This window comes from Caretta caretta, chromosome 3 (genome assembly GCF_965140235.1).
Source record: "Caretta caretta isolate rCarCar2 chromosome 3, rCarCar1.hap1, whole genome shotgun sequence".
NCBI classification, from domain to species: domain Eukaryota; kingdom Metazoa; phylum Chordata; order Testudines; family Cheloniidae; genus Caretta; species Caretta caretta.
In genome coordinates, this window is record NC_134208.1 from 91,719,414 (window position 1) to 91,739,615 (window position 20,202).

Genomic DNA, 20,202 nt, shown 5'->3' on the forward strand with positions numbered 1-20,202 from the left:
ACTAGGAGCCTGTCCAAGGGGGACGATGGCTTGTGAAATAGTGAGGGCTTGTGGGGGAAGTTCATGAGAGGGAGGGCCAATGAGCACCAGGAGCCTATTAGAGGATCAAAGAAAATGATGCAAGGTCCTGAGAGTCTATTGTGGAGAGGTTGGAATGGCTGCAGGTTGCTCATAGGTTCCAAACAGCACTCCAGTAGGCTGGCAGAGAGCTTCAGAGGACTTTGTTTTAAATAAGGGTTTAACTTTCCCAAACTGCTTTGCCAAATCTTTTGAGACTGCCTATCACTCCAGAGGGTCTCGCTTAACTAGAGACTTAACCAGAATGAGAACCTACAGTATAAGGAAGAACAGTCTTAAACACCCAGATCTGCTGTGAGAACAAAGCAGAGACAGAAAATTACAGTCAAAGGAAATAGTTTATTGTATAAATGACTTTCCACGTTTGCCTCAGTGTGAAAGTCCCTTTTCAAGAGGCATGTTTCCATTCACTCCAGTGCCCCTCCCTGAAGCTCTCTTTTAGAGGATGTCTGACTATTATTGATAGGGCTCTGCCAAATTCCGTCCATTTTGGTCAAAGGATTTTAAAAATCATGAATGTCATAATTTCACCTATCTAAATCTGAATTTTCACAGTGTTGCAATTATAGGAGTCCTGACCCAAAAAGAGTTGTGGGGAGTCGCAAGGCTATTGTCGGGGGCGTTGCGGAGCTGCTACCCTTACTTCTGCGCTGCTGCTGGCAGCAGCGCTGCCTTCAGACCTGGGCAGCTGGAGAGCGGTGGCTGCTGGCCAGGCACCCTGCTCTGAAGGCAGAGCTGCCGCCAGCAGCAGCACAGAAGTGGCATAGTATGGTGGTGCCTCCCTTACTTCTGTGCTGCTGCTGGCGGGGTGCCGCCTTCAGAACTGGGTGCCCGGTCAGCAATTCCCTCTCTCCGGCCACCCAGTCTGAAGGCAGCACAGAAGTAAGAGTGGCTATACCGCAACCCCCCTAAAGTAACCTTGCGACCCTCCTGCAACTCTCTTTTGGGTCAGGACCCCCAATTTGAGAAATGCTGGTTTCCTCTGTGAAATCTGCATAGAATAGGGTAAAAGCTATACTATATACACACAAGACCAGATTTCCCAGGGGGAGACCAGATTTCCCAGACCATGATGCATTTTCTGTGGCCGTGAATTTGGTAGGGCCCTAATTATTGATGATAGCACTGAGAATTACCTCATCTGAAGTATGATAATGCCATGTTTTCTCATGCTTATGGTGCTCCAGACTTACTAGGCTTCCACTTTGCAGGTCATATACTGCATTATACTTTACTGAGCAATAAGTGATCTACATACAGCTACTGCATCTATAGGGCTATATTTCAAATGTTTGTGCACTTAATCATAAACCTCTGCCTTGGCATGTGCTAATATTTGCACAATGCGATGTGTAGTTGTGCATTCATATGACAAGACAAGGTGCAGGTTCATTGCTGCATCCATATACATTCACCAGAGTGGCCCAGGCTTGTCAAAATTGGGCCATAACTTATATAGTTTCACTCTGGGGATTTCAGATATGTTTTTTTTCTCTGTTCTCATCCCTTCCCCAAACATATTCATTAATGGCTGCTGTCTTCATCAGTGACAGGGGGCGTGTGATTATGGGCTATGTCTTTGGAGCACTCTGTCTCACTGAAGCTTATAGGAATGCGAGGTTTTGATAAGGTATCAAACAGTTTGGCTCTGAGTTAGCAAAGCTTTTGATGAAACTTCTCTAGCCTTTCCCTGATCTCCCTTTGGAAAAGGAACAGGATCTGCTTGTTAGAAAGACTTTGATGGAATGTACTTTCTTCTTTTTGAATTATGAAGCACAGGCAAGAAGTTTAGATTTTCTTGGCGCAAGGGGATATTTGGTATTGTTCTGATATTCAGTCTTTATTCTCCAATGAATTTATTTTATTTCCAGTTGAATTTAATATGATGAATTTTTAACAACGGTCTCTGGTCATCTTTTCCGAATTTAATCTTTTTTTATTTTAAATAAACAATGTTTTAATATTAATCCAAAGTAAGTTGCCTTCATACTTAACCAGATTCCTGTTTCATTCCCATATTTGTAATGATATTGATGTCAGTCTTACACTTACTGGCAAATTAATGTCAGATCTAACGTGACACATATTATTTCCCTGATTTTTTTTTTTAAATTTGAAACAACCTACTGTACCTAGAGAGAAAATGACAAGTTTTTTTTCCTTTGTGAGCTTAGATTCACAAAGAGATTTAGGCATGGTGTCACTATGCATCACCACACTTAACTTCTAGGGGATCTAGAAAATCATGGTGATTCACAAAGCCTGAGTTTGTTGCCTAGCTCTCTTTACAGTGAATGGGGAGGGAGAGGTGCCTCAGAATGGGATTCACAAAAGCCAGCATGCTAGGTGGTTTGTCACCTAAACTAGCTACTAGGATGTGCTAAGCCGAGCGTGGTGTGCTAAGCCCTGCCCCTTTTCAGAGGTAGGCATCTAGGTCCAGGCTACAGGAAGGCACCTCCCTCTGCTTGAGATTTTCAGCTGCAAACCCCCTCTGGAGATAATAGTTGGAGGCTCCTTCACGGAGTCGTAAGCACAGGTGTATGCTTGGTGCAGTTCACAACCTCTCCTAACACTTGCTTCTTCTGTGGCGAGAGGGAGACCCTGGCACACATTGATTGCAGCCCCTTTTCCAGCTCCTCTTCCTCAAATTTTGGCTGTACTTTTCCCCGTATCTCCTTATTTATATACACCTTATTTGTGGGGCCACAAAGTCGTGGGGCCTGCTCCTGGCACCAGCCAATATAGCCGTCCACCATGCCAGGAGGAAGAAGATGGATGGGAGCCCCATAGTTGCAGAGCACCCTTACTTCAGATCCTCTCTTAAGTCACATCTCTGGGCCATGTTCCTCTGTGCAGTGTCCACTGTCTCCCTGGATATAAAATATTAAACAGTTAGCCGATAAACATCAGTCTTACTATTAATGTATTCAGTAAACGTTTAAAACAGATTGATAAATTAATTTTGTGACATTGTAATACCTAATGTGCACATTCAAAATGCCGCAGCAATTCCATTTCATAGCGTATGCCAGTGGTTCTCAAACTAGAGCCACCGCTTGTTCGGGGAAAACCCCTAGCAGGCCGGGCCGGTTTGTTTGCCTGCCGCATCCGCAGGTTCGGCCGATCGTGGCTCCCACTGGCTGCGGTTCACTGCTCCAGGCGAATGGGGGCTGCAGGAAGGGTGACCAGCACATCCCTTGACCCACGCCGCTTCCCGCAGCCCCCATTGGCCTGGAGCGGCGATCCGCGGCCAGTGGGAGCCATGATCGGCCGAACCCGCAGATGCGGCAGGTAAACTAACTGGCCTGGCCCAGCAGGGGCTTTCCCTGAACAAGCAGCAGCCATAGTTTGAGAACCACTGGTGTATACAGAACTAGGTTCCGCAGTGTTAGGACCGTTGCTATGGAACTGACGTCACACTTTAGTAGCATTAAACCTTCAAACAACATCATGTAGGTTATCGCGATTTTTGGTAACTATTCTTCCACAGTGAAGGTGGAGCAATCGAAAAGGAGTAATGCCTGGAATCATTTCACAAAAATAACAGAAGATACCGTTAAATGTAAACTGTGTAAGACCGAGCTAAGGTATGCAAACAGCACCAGAGCAATGCTGAAACATCCCTGTTTCCTGTGGAAAAAGAAGGCAAAAATCAAACGACGCTGACATTTGTTTCTGACAGTTTTTTTCACATGTTGCATTTTCTTGAACTAATGGAGTTGTTGTGCACCATGGTTAAGGCTGTGTGTCTGTCATGGAGGTCATGGAAGTCACAGATTCCATGACCTCTGTGACTTCTGCAGCAGCCAGTGCGGCTTGCTCTGGGGCTGCCCGAACAGATCAGGCAGCCCTTGGGCCAGAAGCACTGGCCGTTACTGGGGCAGTTTGGATGTGGGAGGGGGCTCAGGGCTTGGGCAGGGGGTTTGGGTGTGGGGCAGTGCTCACCTCGGGAGTGGGGGTGGCTCCCCGGAAGCAGCTGGCATGTCCCTGCAGCTCCTAGGCGGAAGAGCAAGGGGGCTCTGCACGCTGCCCACGCTTACAGGTGCTGCCCCTGCAGCCCCCCCACCCCCCCCGGCCTTCCCTCCCCGCTAGGAGCTGCACGGACATGCGGAGCTGGCTAAGGAGTCTGCCAGCCCTACCAACCCCATCCCCAGCAGGGGTCCTGGGCCGCATGCCACCGCCCGGCTCCCTATCCCCAGCACCGGTGGGGGTCCTGGGCCATGTGCCCCAGCACCTGTGGTGCCACTGGACCATCCCTCACAGAGCACCTGCGCCCCCCCCCGCCCCCCGGTCAAGTTTTAGTCAGCTTATATAGTACAAGTCATGGACAGATCACGGGCCGTGAATTTTTGTTTACTGCCCGTGACCTGTCCATGACTTTTACTAAAAATACTCATGACTAAAATGTAGCCTTAACCACGATCGCTACAGATATGCTGCCTATAAGTGTCGTTGAGGGCACAGGTTTTTGTGCATTGATGAGTTTTGTAGAATCTGAATACCATATGCCTGTGAGACCGACTATAACCTCGCTACTAGAGAAGTGCGATGAAGACTGTATAAAGTCTGTCCGGGGAAAAATTGGGAAAATGCTGTTAAAGTTGCTTTCACCACTGACTGCCGGATGGCATTAACTACAGAAAGTTACATGACTGTCACTTACCATTATATTGAAATTTGAGAGCTTCGATCTGCAGTTCTACAAACCGAAAGTATGGCAGAATGACACAGCAGAAAACCTTGCTGAAAAATTAAACACTGTAGTGGAAAGATGGGGTCTGGCAAGCCATGTCTTGGTGTGTGTACACAATAATGCAAGCAACATTGTGCTCGCCAGGTATATTACATGGAAATCTGTCAATTGCTTTGCCTATACTTTGCAGCTAGCCATAAATGATGGGTTTTCTTCAAGTAGTGTGGATCATGCTGTTGCAGCTGCAAGTAGACTAGTTGCACATTTGCACCAAAAAAAAAGGTGAAAAAGCACTAGAAAGAAAACAAACACAGGTTTGGGTTAAGCGACACCATCTGATCCAGTTGTGTAAAACTCATCGGAATTTGGTATATGACATGTTTGAAAGACTCAGTAAGCGAAGGTGGGCTATAACAGCTGTGCTTTCAGATAGCGCTCTAACAAAACAATCTGATGCCCAAATGCTTCAGCTGCGAGATGAGCACTGGCAATTAATAGAGGATATCTTGCCAGTACTTTCCACTTTAAAATACAAACTGCTATGTCTGCTGAACAGTCCGCGTCAATTTCAAATATTTATCCAGTTTGTAACAGTCTTCTCCAAACTCACCAAAGAAGTGAAGTTTCTGTCGAAAATGGAGGTCGCTGATTCCAAGGCTGCTGTTTGTTGCTCTTGGAGCATTGCGTGAAACCCAATGATCTTGCCATAACTACCAAACCTGTACTTATTGCCTCCTTGTTAGATCCATGCCATAAACACATGTGGTTTCTTTTGCCTGTTGTCCAGATCACTACTAAATCAAAGCTTCTGCAACTTGCATCGATGTTAGAAATAGAAGAACCTCCAAGTGCTGTGGCTGAATTGAGAAGTGCCGAAACGGAAGAGCCGATAGAGCCAGTGCCGAAAAAAATGTGTGAAACTGAGACTGGTGTTATAGTGATGCTTTTAGGTGAAGATTATACCAAAAAGGAGAATGAGGAGAATGTAGTAGAAAATGAACTGGAAAATTACTTCAGGGAGCCTTGTCCTTCATTGGAATGCAGTCCACTGGAGTGGTGGAAGGTCAATGTACAGCATTTTCCAAGGCTTGGACAATTGGCAGAGCTACCTGTGCGTTCCAGTATCGTCTGTGCCTGCAGAACATGTGTTTTCGAACCCTGGCCTTACTGTTAATCACTGCACACAAGACTGACACCAGAGCATGTAAACATGTTAAGAAAAATTAACAAAAATCAGCAGTAGAGTTGAAATTCTAATTGGACTTTTTGGGGGTTGGGGCAGCTCATGGATATTATGTAAAAGTTAAACAAAAAAAGTGGGTTTTACACACACGACTGTCTGGTTATGTTGTTAGTAAAGACACTTGACAAATATAATGTTTACGTGGGGTAGATTGTGAACTCAATGATTTAAAAAAGTAACCGTTTAAACTATTACAATTGTATCGTTTAAACACTATTCCCATCCCTACTGAACACCTTTTGAGGAGCAGTATGCGCTATCTGGGGGCTCTCGGCTCGGTGTCCTCCTTAGGATCTCTCATTTTGAACCTGTGACCCTCACTCCTGTCTTTTTTTTTTTTTTGGTTCATAAGTTGTCTCCCGTGCTTAGTTGATGCTTGGGTCTGGTGACTCCTCCCTTAGACTGGAGGTGGGGGGGGGGCTTCAGATGTGGGCAGGCCCACAGCCGCCCATCCCCAGTGCTTCAATAGGTGCAAACCCTCTCTGGGAGTCAGATTCCTGTGCCATTTTTGTAGGAAGATGGGGGTGGATGAAAGGAAGAGGAAGAAACCAATGGTTCTTTCATTACTTATCCACAGTGTAGCAGCTTCACCACTGGGCCAGAGAGAAAGTGAATTTATGCACATGGGAATGACTCTAGCCTGGTGGTTAGAGTATTCACCTGGGAAGTGGGAGACCCAGGACCCGGTTCCAACTCCAGTGACTGCTAGCTAGTTATCCACAAAGGAACAACTTCAACAGAATATCCCATAGCCCAGTAATTAGGGCACTCATCCGTGAAGTGGTGGCAGATCTCTGGCCCAAAGGAGGGAAGGGGAGGACTTAAACCAACGGTCTCCAAGATCTCAGGTGAGTAACCTAACCATTATGCTAAACGTTATGAGGGAGATCTTCTTTTCCTCCTCCCACATGTCTTGTCTTGTGTAAGTTTGCCTACAGGGACCCAATCTGGTAAGTAGGGTCTGCTCATGCCAACCAGATCAGGCCTGGAGGTGAGTTAGGTGGCAGGCCACCTAGTTTCCCCCCCAGTTTATGTATTACTCTGAGGCTTAGGTGACCGGATGCCATGCACGTGCACTGAGGTCAAAACACATGTGCCTAGAGAACTTTTACTGCAAAAATTTAGACACCAAGCAATTTTAGGCACCTAAGGGATTCAGGGGGCAGCTGAGTGGGGGGTTTCTGAATCTCACTGGGACTTGCTTCTGGGATTTAGGTACCTCAAGTCCTTTTGTGAATCCAACCCTTCCTTGTCAACTTCCAAATACTCTTACCCATTTTAGTAAGTGATGGTAAAGCTGCAGTCAGGTTCAAAGTTGGGCCTGACTCAGAACCTCAGTTCTAAACACTCCCAAATGCTAAGGCCAAATCTGATTTTTGAAATTGGTGCCCATCCTTAGATTAGCTAATACACAACGTTTCTCTGACTGGTCTCCCACAGTTCGTATCACTGCCCTCTACAAGATAGATTGTCTCCGTCAAGTGTGTGATCATGTTGCCTTCTACTGATAAAACTGCAGTACTGACATGGGTATGTGTGATGGGGTTACACCCCTCCCCCCATCACCTTCTAGAGAAGGGGGAAAAGCAAGTAGAGTGATGCTTTGCATCTGGACGTGACTGACAAATTGCATCACAGCCAGAGGGAACAGAGCTAGCTAAAGACCCATTTAGATTCAGTGCAGTATAATTTCTCACTTATTTAGGGGAGAGTAATAGACTCAATCCTTGGTCCAAGCAGTTCTTTCCCCGACATGATCGGTAGAAGGGAGCCACATTTGATCAAAGTCTCTGACTTGGTCTGTTGCTTTGGTAAATGGCCTCTTCCAAGGGTGGTTTCTTTTTCTTTCCAGCCATTTCCCTATTTGGGGTTGGTGGCTTTTATAGCCTTCTTTCAAAACTCATGATTGTACACTACACTGTCATGCAGATAGGTCTTTCTGAGGTCCACTGATGCCCTGAATCTCTGGTCTGCCATTTGGTCATCTTCCATCTGCAATCCATAGCCACCCTACCAACATCTCCGCTCTCCAGTCTCTGCTGGATATACCCTTACCAGTGTAGCCTAGCCTCCTTCGACTTGTCATACATTGGAGCAAGCCACATTCGGCCACAACCTAATTTAGTTTCCTATCATGAAGTGTCCAACCTCTGACCCTGTCTTCATTTCCATGGCAGAAAGTACACTGATTTTCTTTCTTATGGCTGGCCAAGTCTTTGTTTAGAATGTTAAGATGGGTCAAACTACAGGTTTTTACACTCTTCCTTTTAACTTTATAGGCATTTGTTTGTCACAGAGAACTGGAGTCAGCTCCCTCCTTTTGAACCACACAGCTTTTTTACAATGCTTGACATCACTCGGAAGGACAGCATCATCCACAGCAATTGACCTTAGGTATTTAAATTCTTTCACTCTCTTCTAAGCTCTCTGCCTGTGATATGCTATATAGTGAGTCCTCCTCTCTGTTATCATTGGCTTGGTCTTACCAGTGTTCACTCAAAGTCCAGCCCACTCAGAGCTATGTTGCAATTGGCTTGCTGGGTCTTAATCTTCCACATATATCTGACTAAGTCATCAGTGAACAGCATGTTCCAAGGTGTTTCCTTTTGTATAGTCTCACTTATTGCACCCATGACAACTGCAAACAAAAAACTGCTTTCCACGATGTAGGCTAATGTTTACTGGAAATTCTCTAACTGTAGCCCCATTTAGTTTTGACTGCAGTAGTCACTCCAGCATACATATCCTGGATAAGATGGATATATCTGCCTGGCACACCTCTCCATCGGAAATCCCACTAAACTAGTTCTCTTGGTACATCATTATACGCCTTCTGCAAATTCACAAAGACCATACCTGGTTGCCATCTCTTTTCTGTAAACTTCTCTGAGGATCCATAATGCAAATATGGCATCAATTGTGCTCTTCCCAGCATGAATCTATACTGACCCTTCCAAATTTCAACAGTTCTATATAGATGCTCTTCAGTAATCTTCTCCTATACTTTCATAACATGGGACATCCGCTTAATTGGATGATAATTAGCACACAGTGTAATATCTTGTTTGAGTTTAAAAATAGGCACCACCAAGCTTTTACACCATTCATCTGGCTGTGTTCCTTTCTGAAGAATACCGTTGGACAAACTTGTAAGATACTTGATTTCTTCCCTTCTCAATGATTTCACCGCATCCTGTGGTACTTAATTTGGCCCAGATGCTTAAGTGCCTCTGTAACCTTTTCCTTTATCTGCCAGGCACCAGTTTGGTTTCCTTCGGTTCTCCTCATTCATCACTCTTTCAAAATTATCACTCCAAACATTGATTCACCATTTGTTTGCAATATACCAAATTCATTTCTAATGTAAGCAAACTCTTTCACATCCCTCATTTTCTTTCTTGACTTGGTGAGTCTCTCCCTCATGTCCTCCTGGTGGGTTATATAGTCATCACAGCCTATACTTCTGGCTGTCACAACATCTTTTGGGCTCCTTTTGTGCTCCTGTATATGCCATCTTATCACTGCTACTGGCCTGCCATTTTTTTTTAAGATTAGCTTTTTTTCCTCAGTGGATTCACCACCAAATCTCCCCTCTTATCCTTTTTGGCATTGGTTTAATCACTCCTAGGACTTCATATGCTGTTTTCAGCAAAGTTGACTTGAGTTTGAACCAATTGTCCTCCATGCATTCCGGTGTGCAGTCAGGAAATCTACACATTGCTCCTTCTTTGAAGGGTTGTTTTTTTTTTTTTTTTCATTCTCATCTTTAAGTTTCCACCACTTAGGCTTTTCCAGTGCCCAGGAGTTCAGGTGCTTCCAAAGTCTCTGCATTCTGAATACCACAAGGAGAAGTCTGTGCTGTCTCACAATGCACTTGCCAACTATTATCTTACAATTGATTATCCCTGATCTCTCTGTTGTTGTTAATTATTACTATTATTATTTATTATTAAAAGGAACTCAATTTGGGACTTGTTATACTGGTAGAGGACACTTATGAGATGGCTTTCCCTCTTCTGAAAGAGTGTGTTTGAAATTGACAAGGCTATAGGGTTATTTCCCCCTCTAAGTTTCCAGTTCCAAGGTCATGCCCTCCATGGACTGTTTCATATCCACCTTCACAGTTCCAATATATTCATGTAGGGGCTTTTCACTACTGCACTAAATCAGTGTCAGTGAAGACGTGATAAGACTCTGTGTTAAGTTGATGTAAGTTATGTTGCTCAAGGGGGTGGGTTTTTGACACCCTGAGCGACGCAACTTACATCTACCTAAGCGGTAGTATAGACATCTGCTCCAATAATTACCTTCTGATTAGATAGTGTATTTCAGGTAAGGCACAACTCCTCATCAAAACACACCCTCTTTTACCTTTTGATCCTCTCCCACTTACTGTATGGATAGTTACCTCTTTGCAACACAGTTTTACAGTCAGCAGTTGGTCTGACATTCTGGTAACCACTATCCTACGCCGCTGCATGGTTTCATCCATAATAATGCCAGTGTCCTTTCAGAAGGTTGAACCTCCTGAATTTTGTAACCTCTATCGGTATCTTGGCTTTGCAACCTTTCCATCTGGTCTCTTGTACACGGGCACTATTTTCTCTTCGAGACTTCACATCGCTCCAAACTTCTTCAAATCAACGTTCCTACATTCCAGCTTACTACCTCCCTTCTTTAACTTTAGCAGCCCTTGCCACAGTCAGACAAGGCTGTTGTATGCTGCTTGCAGGGAACGCATTAGTTCTATGTGGTTCACACAATCCCATCTATTAGACGAGCTTTACAGGTTGGCTGTCCAAGCCTGACATGTTTTAGTTTGAAATTGGAGTTTTCCTCTGCCTAGGTGTGTTGCCTGCCCCAACAAGACTTATCCAGTGGTATAGTAAGTTTGGGTCCCCCCCCCCCGCCCCACCATGGCATAATTTCATATATATTTTGATCCAGTCATTTCATTGATGGAAGCTGTGGGCATTTGTTTAGCAATTCTATGTTGCATGAATAAAAACAAAACAAAAAAAATCAATGAAAAAAAATAAATTACTTTCTAATACCCATGGGGGGGGAGAGAGAGGTTGTCGGTGCTTATCTAGCACCTAGATACTACACTGTTTAGTCCAGATTTCTGCACAGCACAGGAGGGATGGTTAGTTTAGTCTTCATGGCAGTTTGGTCCTTTTGATTCTCTGAGACTGCAAAAAGTGGGGATTTTTCATCTAGTTTTTTTGTTTGAGATCTCATTGTGCTGAATATTTATTTGTTCTCTTAAAAACTGAACAGAGTGGCTCAGGAGATAGTCACCCCAGCTATGCCACAAGCTTAGGAAGAGGCTGAAATTATTATATATATCAGAACAAGGGTTCTCAAACTTCTTCCTAACGTGGACCATATCTTAATAGAGAGGTTGGTCTTGGGGAACACATCCAGTCATATTTGAGATCATATCATCTCTGTGGCACGGCAGAGGGCACATAAGAAGTGCCATACTAGATCAGACCAATGGCCCTTGTGGTCCAGCATTAGTTAGCAGCACCAACAGTTGGCATGGAAATGTAATATTAGGAAAGTATTTAATGCATTTTTTTTTAAACAAAAATGTAGGTTAGAAGGTGGAAACATAGGGGAAAGGCAGCAGGACATCAGCTCTTTGCCAATCCCAGTCAAAGAACTCCTGAACAACAGGACAGTAAGGTATTCAGATGCTACAGTGAAGTGTGGCATGTGAGTAGACCAAGAGAAGGGGAAAACAAAGCAACTTTCAGAAGTACAGTGATCTCTATTAAATGGGTTCACATTTATCATTAGCTACTCTCCCTCACCGTTAGTTGACATGTTAGTTACTTACATATTTTGAATACTCATACTTCATCATAGAATTATTTCTCCTTCATGCACAGTGGGTGGGTACACAGAAAAATAACCCATGACAGAAACAAACACCTCTCTTGATTTGGGCTTTTATGTCAAATTCTGTCTTGATTTACCAGGTATACACCCGTAATGAAATGAATAGGACTACAGGAGGTGTAGGTCACGGCCATATTTAGGCTTTAATTTGCTCCCTATTTTTTTTAATACAGGATCTATTTTAAATTTAATTATTTTGTTCTCTATTTATTTTAAAATCAGTATGAACAGGCATCTGGGTTTTATGGCCTAGTAGGATCTTTTAAGCCTTTTGCAGTTCAGACAATCAGCTATTTCAAGCTGTTCTGTGTGCTGACCTTCAAAGCTGGAGCAGCAGCCGCAGCTTGGGGAGAATCCAGTATTTTCTGCAAAGCCAGGATTTCAAGAGGACACTTTTCTTTTTAAATTGGAGAAAAGCTTTAAAGTCTTCAGCTCCTCCCACTGCCACATCACAGGAAGAGCTGTCGCTGACATATCAGCTTTTGCGAAGAGACTGGCTTCTACTCAAACGGACAGCATTGCACACCATGATGGCTTAGACTGAGCCCCATTCATTGTCTTGAAGGCTGCTTTCCACCTCAGACATTGTCTTGAATGCTGCAAACAGAATCCAGGCCTCTGAAATTGTACTACCTCATATGCAAAAATACACTCGCTCACTTCTTACCAAAGTTTGAGTGGGAGGCTAGAAATGTTTAAGGCTGATATAATCAGTTTTAATGAAATGTTTAAACAATAATTAAACTAACCATCCCATTACTTGTCTTCACTCTTTCATGGACTGATTAAAATAATGGAGGATAATGTCACTAATGAACTGATTGTCACGGTATTATGTATATAGCATGTCTCCAAGCCACACAGAGATTGCCATCAATCTAAGTCACTTCATGATGTTTCATTGCTTAGCAGACTTCTAGACAGCAGGGACACGGTCCTTGAGTTGTACTAGCTTAATATTTTTTTCAGTAAAAGATATAAACGCTCATGAGTCAGGGCAAAAGCCCACCAGCATCTGCCTGAGTGTAGAAAAACATCCTCTTGGGGCATGTTTTTGGTGGGGTTTTTCTTTTTTGTTTGTTTGGTTTTTTTAAATAATTTTCCAGGAAGGGTTTTTGTAGGCCTGTTACTACCATTTGTGAAGTAATGGCTGGATTCTGCCAATCATTTATATTGGACATAGAATTATTAGTAAGACAACAGTGTAGGAACTGAGTCCTGCTATGTTAGCCACAGATGCAAAGAAGCTGGCAGCTAGACTAGCACTTTGAATATTCTCCCAAAACAAGCAGCCCAGCACTCAGATAAGAGGCTGCAAGTATGAGCTGAACACTTCCGGTTGTGTGAATATACCATCAAAGCGATATTTGGGGTGAGCAGATGCACAAGAACAGGCTCTGATGCTCAGTCTTCATTGGAAGGTAGGGGAAAGGTCTGGGGACAGAGGGGGAAAGGTGGCTTTAAGACACTTGTCTGTTTCGACCAACCTGGGCCACCTTGTGTCCAAACCAGGCACTTGTATAAGGATACCCATAGGGACCACTTTACTAGCAAAGGATTAAGCAGAGCACAATGCACTCCACCACTACTGTCTGTCCTATGCTGTACTGTGCCACCCAAGGAATCTCCTGCAGCAGAGAGATTCTTGGCTGCCCCTGTGTGTGGTTAGGCTAGTTGTTGGCCCTCTGCTATTTAACCAAACCATGGAGTACAGTCCTGAATGCATATGAGAACAGGCCAAAAGGAGTCCACCACCCTGAGAGGAGGTGGCGAGACTGCTATGAGGCTGTACCATAATCAAAGAAACCTGAAAGGTACAAAACTCCTTGCTGGGAGCAGGGGGGCAAAGAACCAAAACTATGTGTCTCTAACAGACTGCACAGCCAGAAGACTCAGAGGGGAGTGAAAAAATGCATTCTGGACAAAATGTGGGGTGGCTTAGTTCCCTGTAACTAAGATATATCCTGCCTTTGTGCAGAATGTAAGGCTAGATGCTACAGCTTTTGGTTGTTAGTCTTTTGACTGATTTTTTTTTTCCCCCTCTCTCTGTGTACTTGGACCATTTGAGTCTTTCATATGAGTTGTGCAAAATTCTCAAACAATCCTATGAGGTGAAACAGTTCCTATCCCCTGAGATGAAGTCAGTGAGCTTGGTACCTACCCTACTTGGGACTCTCTGTCAAAGTAGGGCATTTGGTGGGCCGTGTACTGACAAACACATGGGAAACACCTATTGATCATAGATGAGAGAAATTTAAGGGGCCAAAAGAAATTATGGCCATTGCTGGAGATCCTGGACTACATAGAACTTTGGTCATTTTGGCAACTCCTAACATATCCTGCCGTTATAAATGAATGAACCCAGATAGATGAATAGGTCTTTTCCATTCCTAACTCTAATGAGTCTAATTTATATACCTTTAGGAGTACATTGAATTAAAAAAAAAAGTGAAGGTGTTGTATGTGAAGTGCATTTGTTAAGTTAATGATTGTGAATATGATTAAATGGTCTGCACAATGACCATAAAGTAATGTATTACCCATATTACCTGTTCAAAGCTCACAGACAAATTGATTTCTGTAATATGTCTCTACAGCACTGACATCATAAATACAGAAGTCATGGAAAGGAGCATAGCAATTAATTTGTGTCATCACTGAATCAATATTGTAGGAGGTAGCCTGAACCAAAAAAATGTCAGTAATATGTTTAAAATTTATTAAAAAGATAATGCTTTCTAAAAGTATACTATTGGGATTAACGTGTAAGGAATTCTTAGGCATCGGAGAATGTGGTTTTGTTTCCTGTTCATAGGTCTGACTTGTTTCTAGTGCAGATTCTCGGTTTCTTTCTCTAGGAACTGAAATTGGGATTTTTTTTCCTGCTGCTTCCACTGGAGTCCTTAGAACAGGATCAGGTCTCTATCCAAATCCACAATCTACCATTTCTGTTGTGTACAAAGGTATGTAAAGAGGTTTGATGTTTTCCATCTTAGCTCACCAAAACAATTCTGTGTACAACTTCATAGCTGTAGCCAGTCCTATACTATACACAATACAACCTACACATTTTATTTCCTCAAGGCAACTTTTCGTATGTTCTTCATGAGGAGCTTTATTATCCTCCTTCTAGTTTGATGATGTAACTGCACCCACTGTGTCTGTGATCATAGTGTGTGAAATGACTCGTCTACCTTGGGAGATCAGTAGTATGCTTCAAGTAAGGGGCAATGGATTGCCTGGTATCTGCACATATTTCAAGTAACCAGCTATATTCAGTATCTGCATGCAAATTTTAATTAGCAGACTGGATTTCTACACGTAGGGTTCCAAAGAGAAACAGCCAGCAAGTTAGTGAAAAATCTAAACATTAGACAGAAAGGTAAGAAAAGCCGAACCATTTGTAACCTCATTCAGCCCTTCATGGGATTGTGTGTGTGTGTGTGTGTAACTGATGGAACTGCAGGACCGTCTGTGTATCTGAGGCTAGAATGTGGTTCTTTGGTTCAGAGTTTTGTCTTAGAAAGTCCAAAACAAACTAGCATAGAGCCTGCTCTGTGCAGCTCACCAGCAGCGCCACATAGTGCGTGATGTTTTCCAGCAGATTTTATTATTGGTTATCACTCAAACAGTTTTTATTTTTAGTTTTTTCTTTAATATTATTGTGTGAAAGAGTCAGACATTGAGAATGTAGGTGGGGTCTAGAAAAATAGCTGTACACAATTCTTTCAGTGCACTTCTAGTCTCATCTGCATTACCCTCTCTGTTATATTCAGTGTTCAAGGACTGACATAAGATGCTAGCTGGGCCAAATTGTGTGGTGACTTTTTTTTTTAATTCGTTCCATTTTCATGTTATGGATTTAAAAAAAAAAATCCAGAGAACAGTCCTATGTGTTCAGCCTGAAATAACTTATATTTTAGGCTTGGCTAAATTCAATTTTTACTTTGAAAAAAAAATTTTTTTAGTGGATAATAACGCTTATTTTTAATTTTTTTTCTTTTTATTTCAATGTTCACAGTTGTGGGAAATTATGGTGGCTTAGACAATTTAATGACAGACGTGGAGATTCAAGAAGTTAACTGTTAAAGATATTTGCTTTGTATATTTTGATGTGATATTGACAATGTTTAAATCAGACTTGTTTTCAAACAGCGTTTTTCTTACTTTGCCTATTTGTAAATTTTGATAAACTAGTTCCATTAATAAATAATAATCAGTTTGTGTATACAGTAAAATCAACATTTGGAAAGATATTTTATCAGTAAATGTACTTTAATTTTGTTCTCTCCCCTTAAGTCTCCATGACGGAGCATAACTTTGCAATCCTCTAACATGCAATATCATTACTGATCTGGAGGATGGCATGGATTGAACCCTCAGCAAGTTTGCAGATGACACTAATCTGGGAGGAGTAGTAGATACGCTGGCGGGTAGGGATAGGATACAGAGGGACCTAGACAAATTGGAGGATTGGGCCAAAAGAAATCTGATGAGGTTCAACAAGGACAAGTGCAGAGTCCTCCACTTAGGACAGAAGAATCCCATGTACCGCTATAGACTAGGGACCGAATGGCTAGGCAGCAGTTCTGCAGAAAAGGACCTAGGGGTTATGTTAGAGAGCTTATTCCTTCACTCTCCCACTTCCCTGGTCCTTCTCGCATGAACAGAAAGCAACACTACCCGAAGTCCGAAGGTGCAAACAATTTGAAGTTTATTGGGGGTGAACTTCCAGCAAGCTTAAATACAAGTTCCTTTTTCCTTATTTCCAAATCCCAACTTACTTCCTGTTTGCCCCTAATTTATATAGTAATATTCTTAGCTATACCTTAACTAATCATTCTACTGAAATTTAACTAACTAATCCTAACATATTGTAACATGATTAGCTAACCAATTATATCCCACCACAATAATTAGATTACACCCAGCAAAATTAATTATACAGCAGACAGAAACAATCACAGAACCAGAAAGAGACCATGCCAATAAACAATAGCAAAGTGGGAACTATGATGACAAAACAATACAGAAGTGAGGATTTCACAACTACATCTATAAAGACATAAGAGTTTCCCAGCTGCATCTATTGATAAGTGAGTTCTTACCAGACAGGAAACTATCAGCCTCAATTTCCTTTTACATCTTCTAGGCACTTCCCTTTCTCTGGAGGTGATAGGCACTGTCAGGATAGGATTGTATTCCTAACAGCCCAATAGCACCTTCTTTCAATGTGACTAGTTTGGAATGTGAGGATGTGACCGGTTGCTTCCCAGCTTATGGCTGCCTCTGTCGCTTAGCCAAAGGCCTTAGCCTAAGAACAGGGCCTCAGACTGTCACAGTAAGAAAAGGACCTTACACTGGCAGGCAGTGATTTTGATTCTTTCTTTTATACCTCTAACTAGCCAAGTGATGATAATACACCTAAATTCTTAAAGTACAGGCCTTTACAGACAGGCCTGAATATCTATATCCTAACAGGTTACAGTGGACAAGAAGCTGGATATGAGTCAACAGTGTGTCCTTGTTGCCAAGAAGGCTAACAGCATTTTGGGCTGTATAAGTAGGAGCATTGGCAGCAGATCAAGGGATGTGATCATTCCCCTCTATTCGGCACTGGTGAGGCCTTATGTGGAGTATTGCGTCCAGTTTTGGGCCCCAAACTCACAAGAAAGATGTGGAAAAAGCCCAGCAGAGGGCAACAAAAATTATTAGGGGGCTGGAGCACATGATTTATGAGGAGAGGCTGACGGAACTGGGATGTTTAGTCTGCAGAAGAGAAGAATGATGGGGGATTTGATAGCTGCTTTCAGCTACCTGAAAGGGGGTTTGAAAGAGGATGGATCTAGACCAGTGGTTCTCAAAGCCGGTCTGCCGCTTGTTCAGGGAAAGCCCCTGGCAGGCTGGAGCAGTTGTTTACCTGCTGCGTCCGCAGGTTCAGCCGATCTTGGCTCCCACTGGTCGCTGTTTGCCGCTCCAGGCCAATGGAGGCTGCAGGAAGGGTGGCCAGCACGCCACTTGGCCCACGCTGCTTCCCGCAGCCCCCATTGGCCTGGAGCGGGGAGCTGCGATCAGCCGAACCTGCGGACGCGGCAGGTAAACAAACCACTCCGGCGCGCCAGGGGCTTTCCCTGAACAAGTGGCTGAACAGTGGCTTTGAGAACCACTGATGTAGACTGTTCTTCGTGGTAGCAGATGACAGAACGAGGAGTAATGGTCTCAGGTTGCAGTGGGGGAGGTCCAGGTTGGATATTAGGAAAAACTTTTTCATTAGGAGGGTGGTGAAGCACTGGAAAGGGTTACCTAGGGAGGTGGTGGAATCTCCTTCCTTAGAGGTTTCTAAGGTCAGGCTTGACAAAGCCCTGGCTGAGATGATTTAGTTAGGGATTGATCCTGCTTTGAGCAGGGGATTGGATTAGATGATCTCAGAGGTCCCTTCCAACTCTGATATTCTATGATCAGCTCTGCCTCATAAAATGGCTGCTGCTCCCTTGCAAATTTAAGAAGAGGCAGTACACAAAAGTCAGTCAAGTTGTATAGAGCTCAGTTGTACAGTGCCAGATATGAATTCAGACCTCAAACAGAAGCAATGCTAATACATTGAATTGTCATGCCACCTAGCTGCCTTTGCAAATGTAGATGCATGGCCAGTGTCACTTGGAGAACCTCTTTCTACTAATTGAGGCTTCAGCAGGTGGAAATATAGTTTTGGTTCAGCCTTTGAAATGTTACAGAACTGTTTTGCTAGGTTATATATTTTGGAGCCAGTGGCCCACTGGAAAGCTAACTTTTCTGCAACTGTGACTGTAGTCATCTCTCTTGAATCATAACCATCTCACATTATTGCTATCTGGTGCATCTCTCTGCCAGTCACAAATTATTCTCTACTGCAGTGGCTCTAGACTATTGCACCCCTTTCAGGAGTTTGATTTGTCTTGCATTCCCCCAAGTTTCACCTCACTTAAAAACTACTTGCTTGGAAAATCAGACATAAAATATAAGTGTCCAGTGAACTAGTACTGAAAAATTGCTTCTTTTCTCATTTTTACCATATAATTATAACATTCATCAACTGGAATACAAAGATTGTACTTTATTTCAGTGTATAGTATACAGAGCAGTATATAAACAAGTCATTGTATGAAATTTTTAGTTTGCACTGACTTTGCCAGTGTGTTTGATGTAGCCTGTTGTAAAACTAGGCAAACATCTAGATGAGTTGATGAATCCCCTGGAAGACCTCTGTGTACCCACAGGGGTATGCGTATCCCTGGTTGAGAACCACTGCTCTATAGCATATACATGAGTGCTTTGTGCAATTGAGTTTCATGTAGTATTGTGTTAATTTGCCAGATTTTATTAGACAAACTGGATTACTGTGGTTTTTAATATATATGAAAATGAGATTTTGATATTAAAAATCTCAATTTTCTTATATTAAAGGAGCTGTTCACAATGTAAAGTAACTATTTCAGTACAAACCTTTAGCATCATCACAAGTATTAATTCTGGGACTAAGGCAGAGGAATTTTTTTTTAAAAAAAAAAGCAGGAACAAATGAACTCTACCTCTCCTTAGTCATGTGCTTCTTTCCTTCAGCATCTTTTCTTGGCCATCCCTCTAGGTAATAGCTTTCAGAGGGGCGAGACAAACAAATCCAGTTAACTCTCAGGTCCATTACTGCCCATGTTTGCTAACCCTGACAAGCTGTTTATAAAACATTCCAGGTGTATTAGCTGAAAATATTGAATTTTCTAAAAGGTGTCCCGGTAGACTTTTCAAGTTATTGACTTCAAGAGAATATTGGGTAAAGTCCTGGCAAGAGGAAAAATTAGAAAAGCAGCCCCAAACAATTGGGCATAAGTCAAATAAAGCACAAGGAGAAAATGATGACAGTTTTATTAAGCTTTGCCACAGTAACACACACACACACTACAGGAACTGAGTATCATAGAATTCTCTATCTCCTTCCCCACACCTTCAAATACACCAGCTCACACCACTGTCATTTGCTTACAGACCAAATGACTCTTCAGCCATAGTGAACCACTGCAAAATCTATTGTAGGTGTAGCTGTCACAGTTGAGGTGTGTGTTTTGTAAAAAAGACACAAAACAGAAAACCCACACACCATGTTTGGACCTATAGTGTTTTTGTGGTGTACACTAACAGTACTATATTTAGACTGAGGAAAATGGGGTTTTTAAGTATTAAAATTGCTTTAACAGATTCATTCATCACATTCTCATGAAGTTAATCTTTTATGAACTGCTCAGCCTTA

The 20,202-nt window shown here is 42.8% G+C and overlaps 1 protein-coding gene across 1 annotated transcript in view; it reads right to left on the bottom strand.

Annotated features, from left to right (window-relative positions):
* Positions 1 to 896: 896 nt before the first annotated feature.
* CEP85L (centrosomal protein 85L) overlaps positions 897 to 20,202 on the bottom strand; it is a 274,922-nt gene continuing 255,616 nt past the window's right edge. The window contains exon 13 of the mRNA XM_048844693.2: positions 897 to 2,948. Coding sequence (XP_048700650.2) covers positions 2,899 to 2,948 — 50 coding nt within the window. The 3' untranslated portion in view covers positions 897 to 2,898. The remainder of the gene's footprint in view (positions 2,949 to 20,202) is intronic.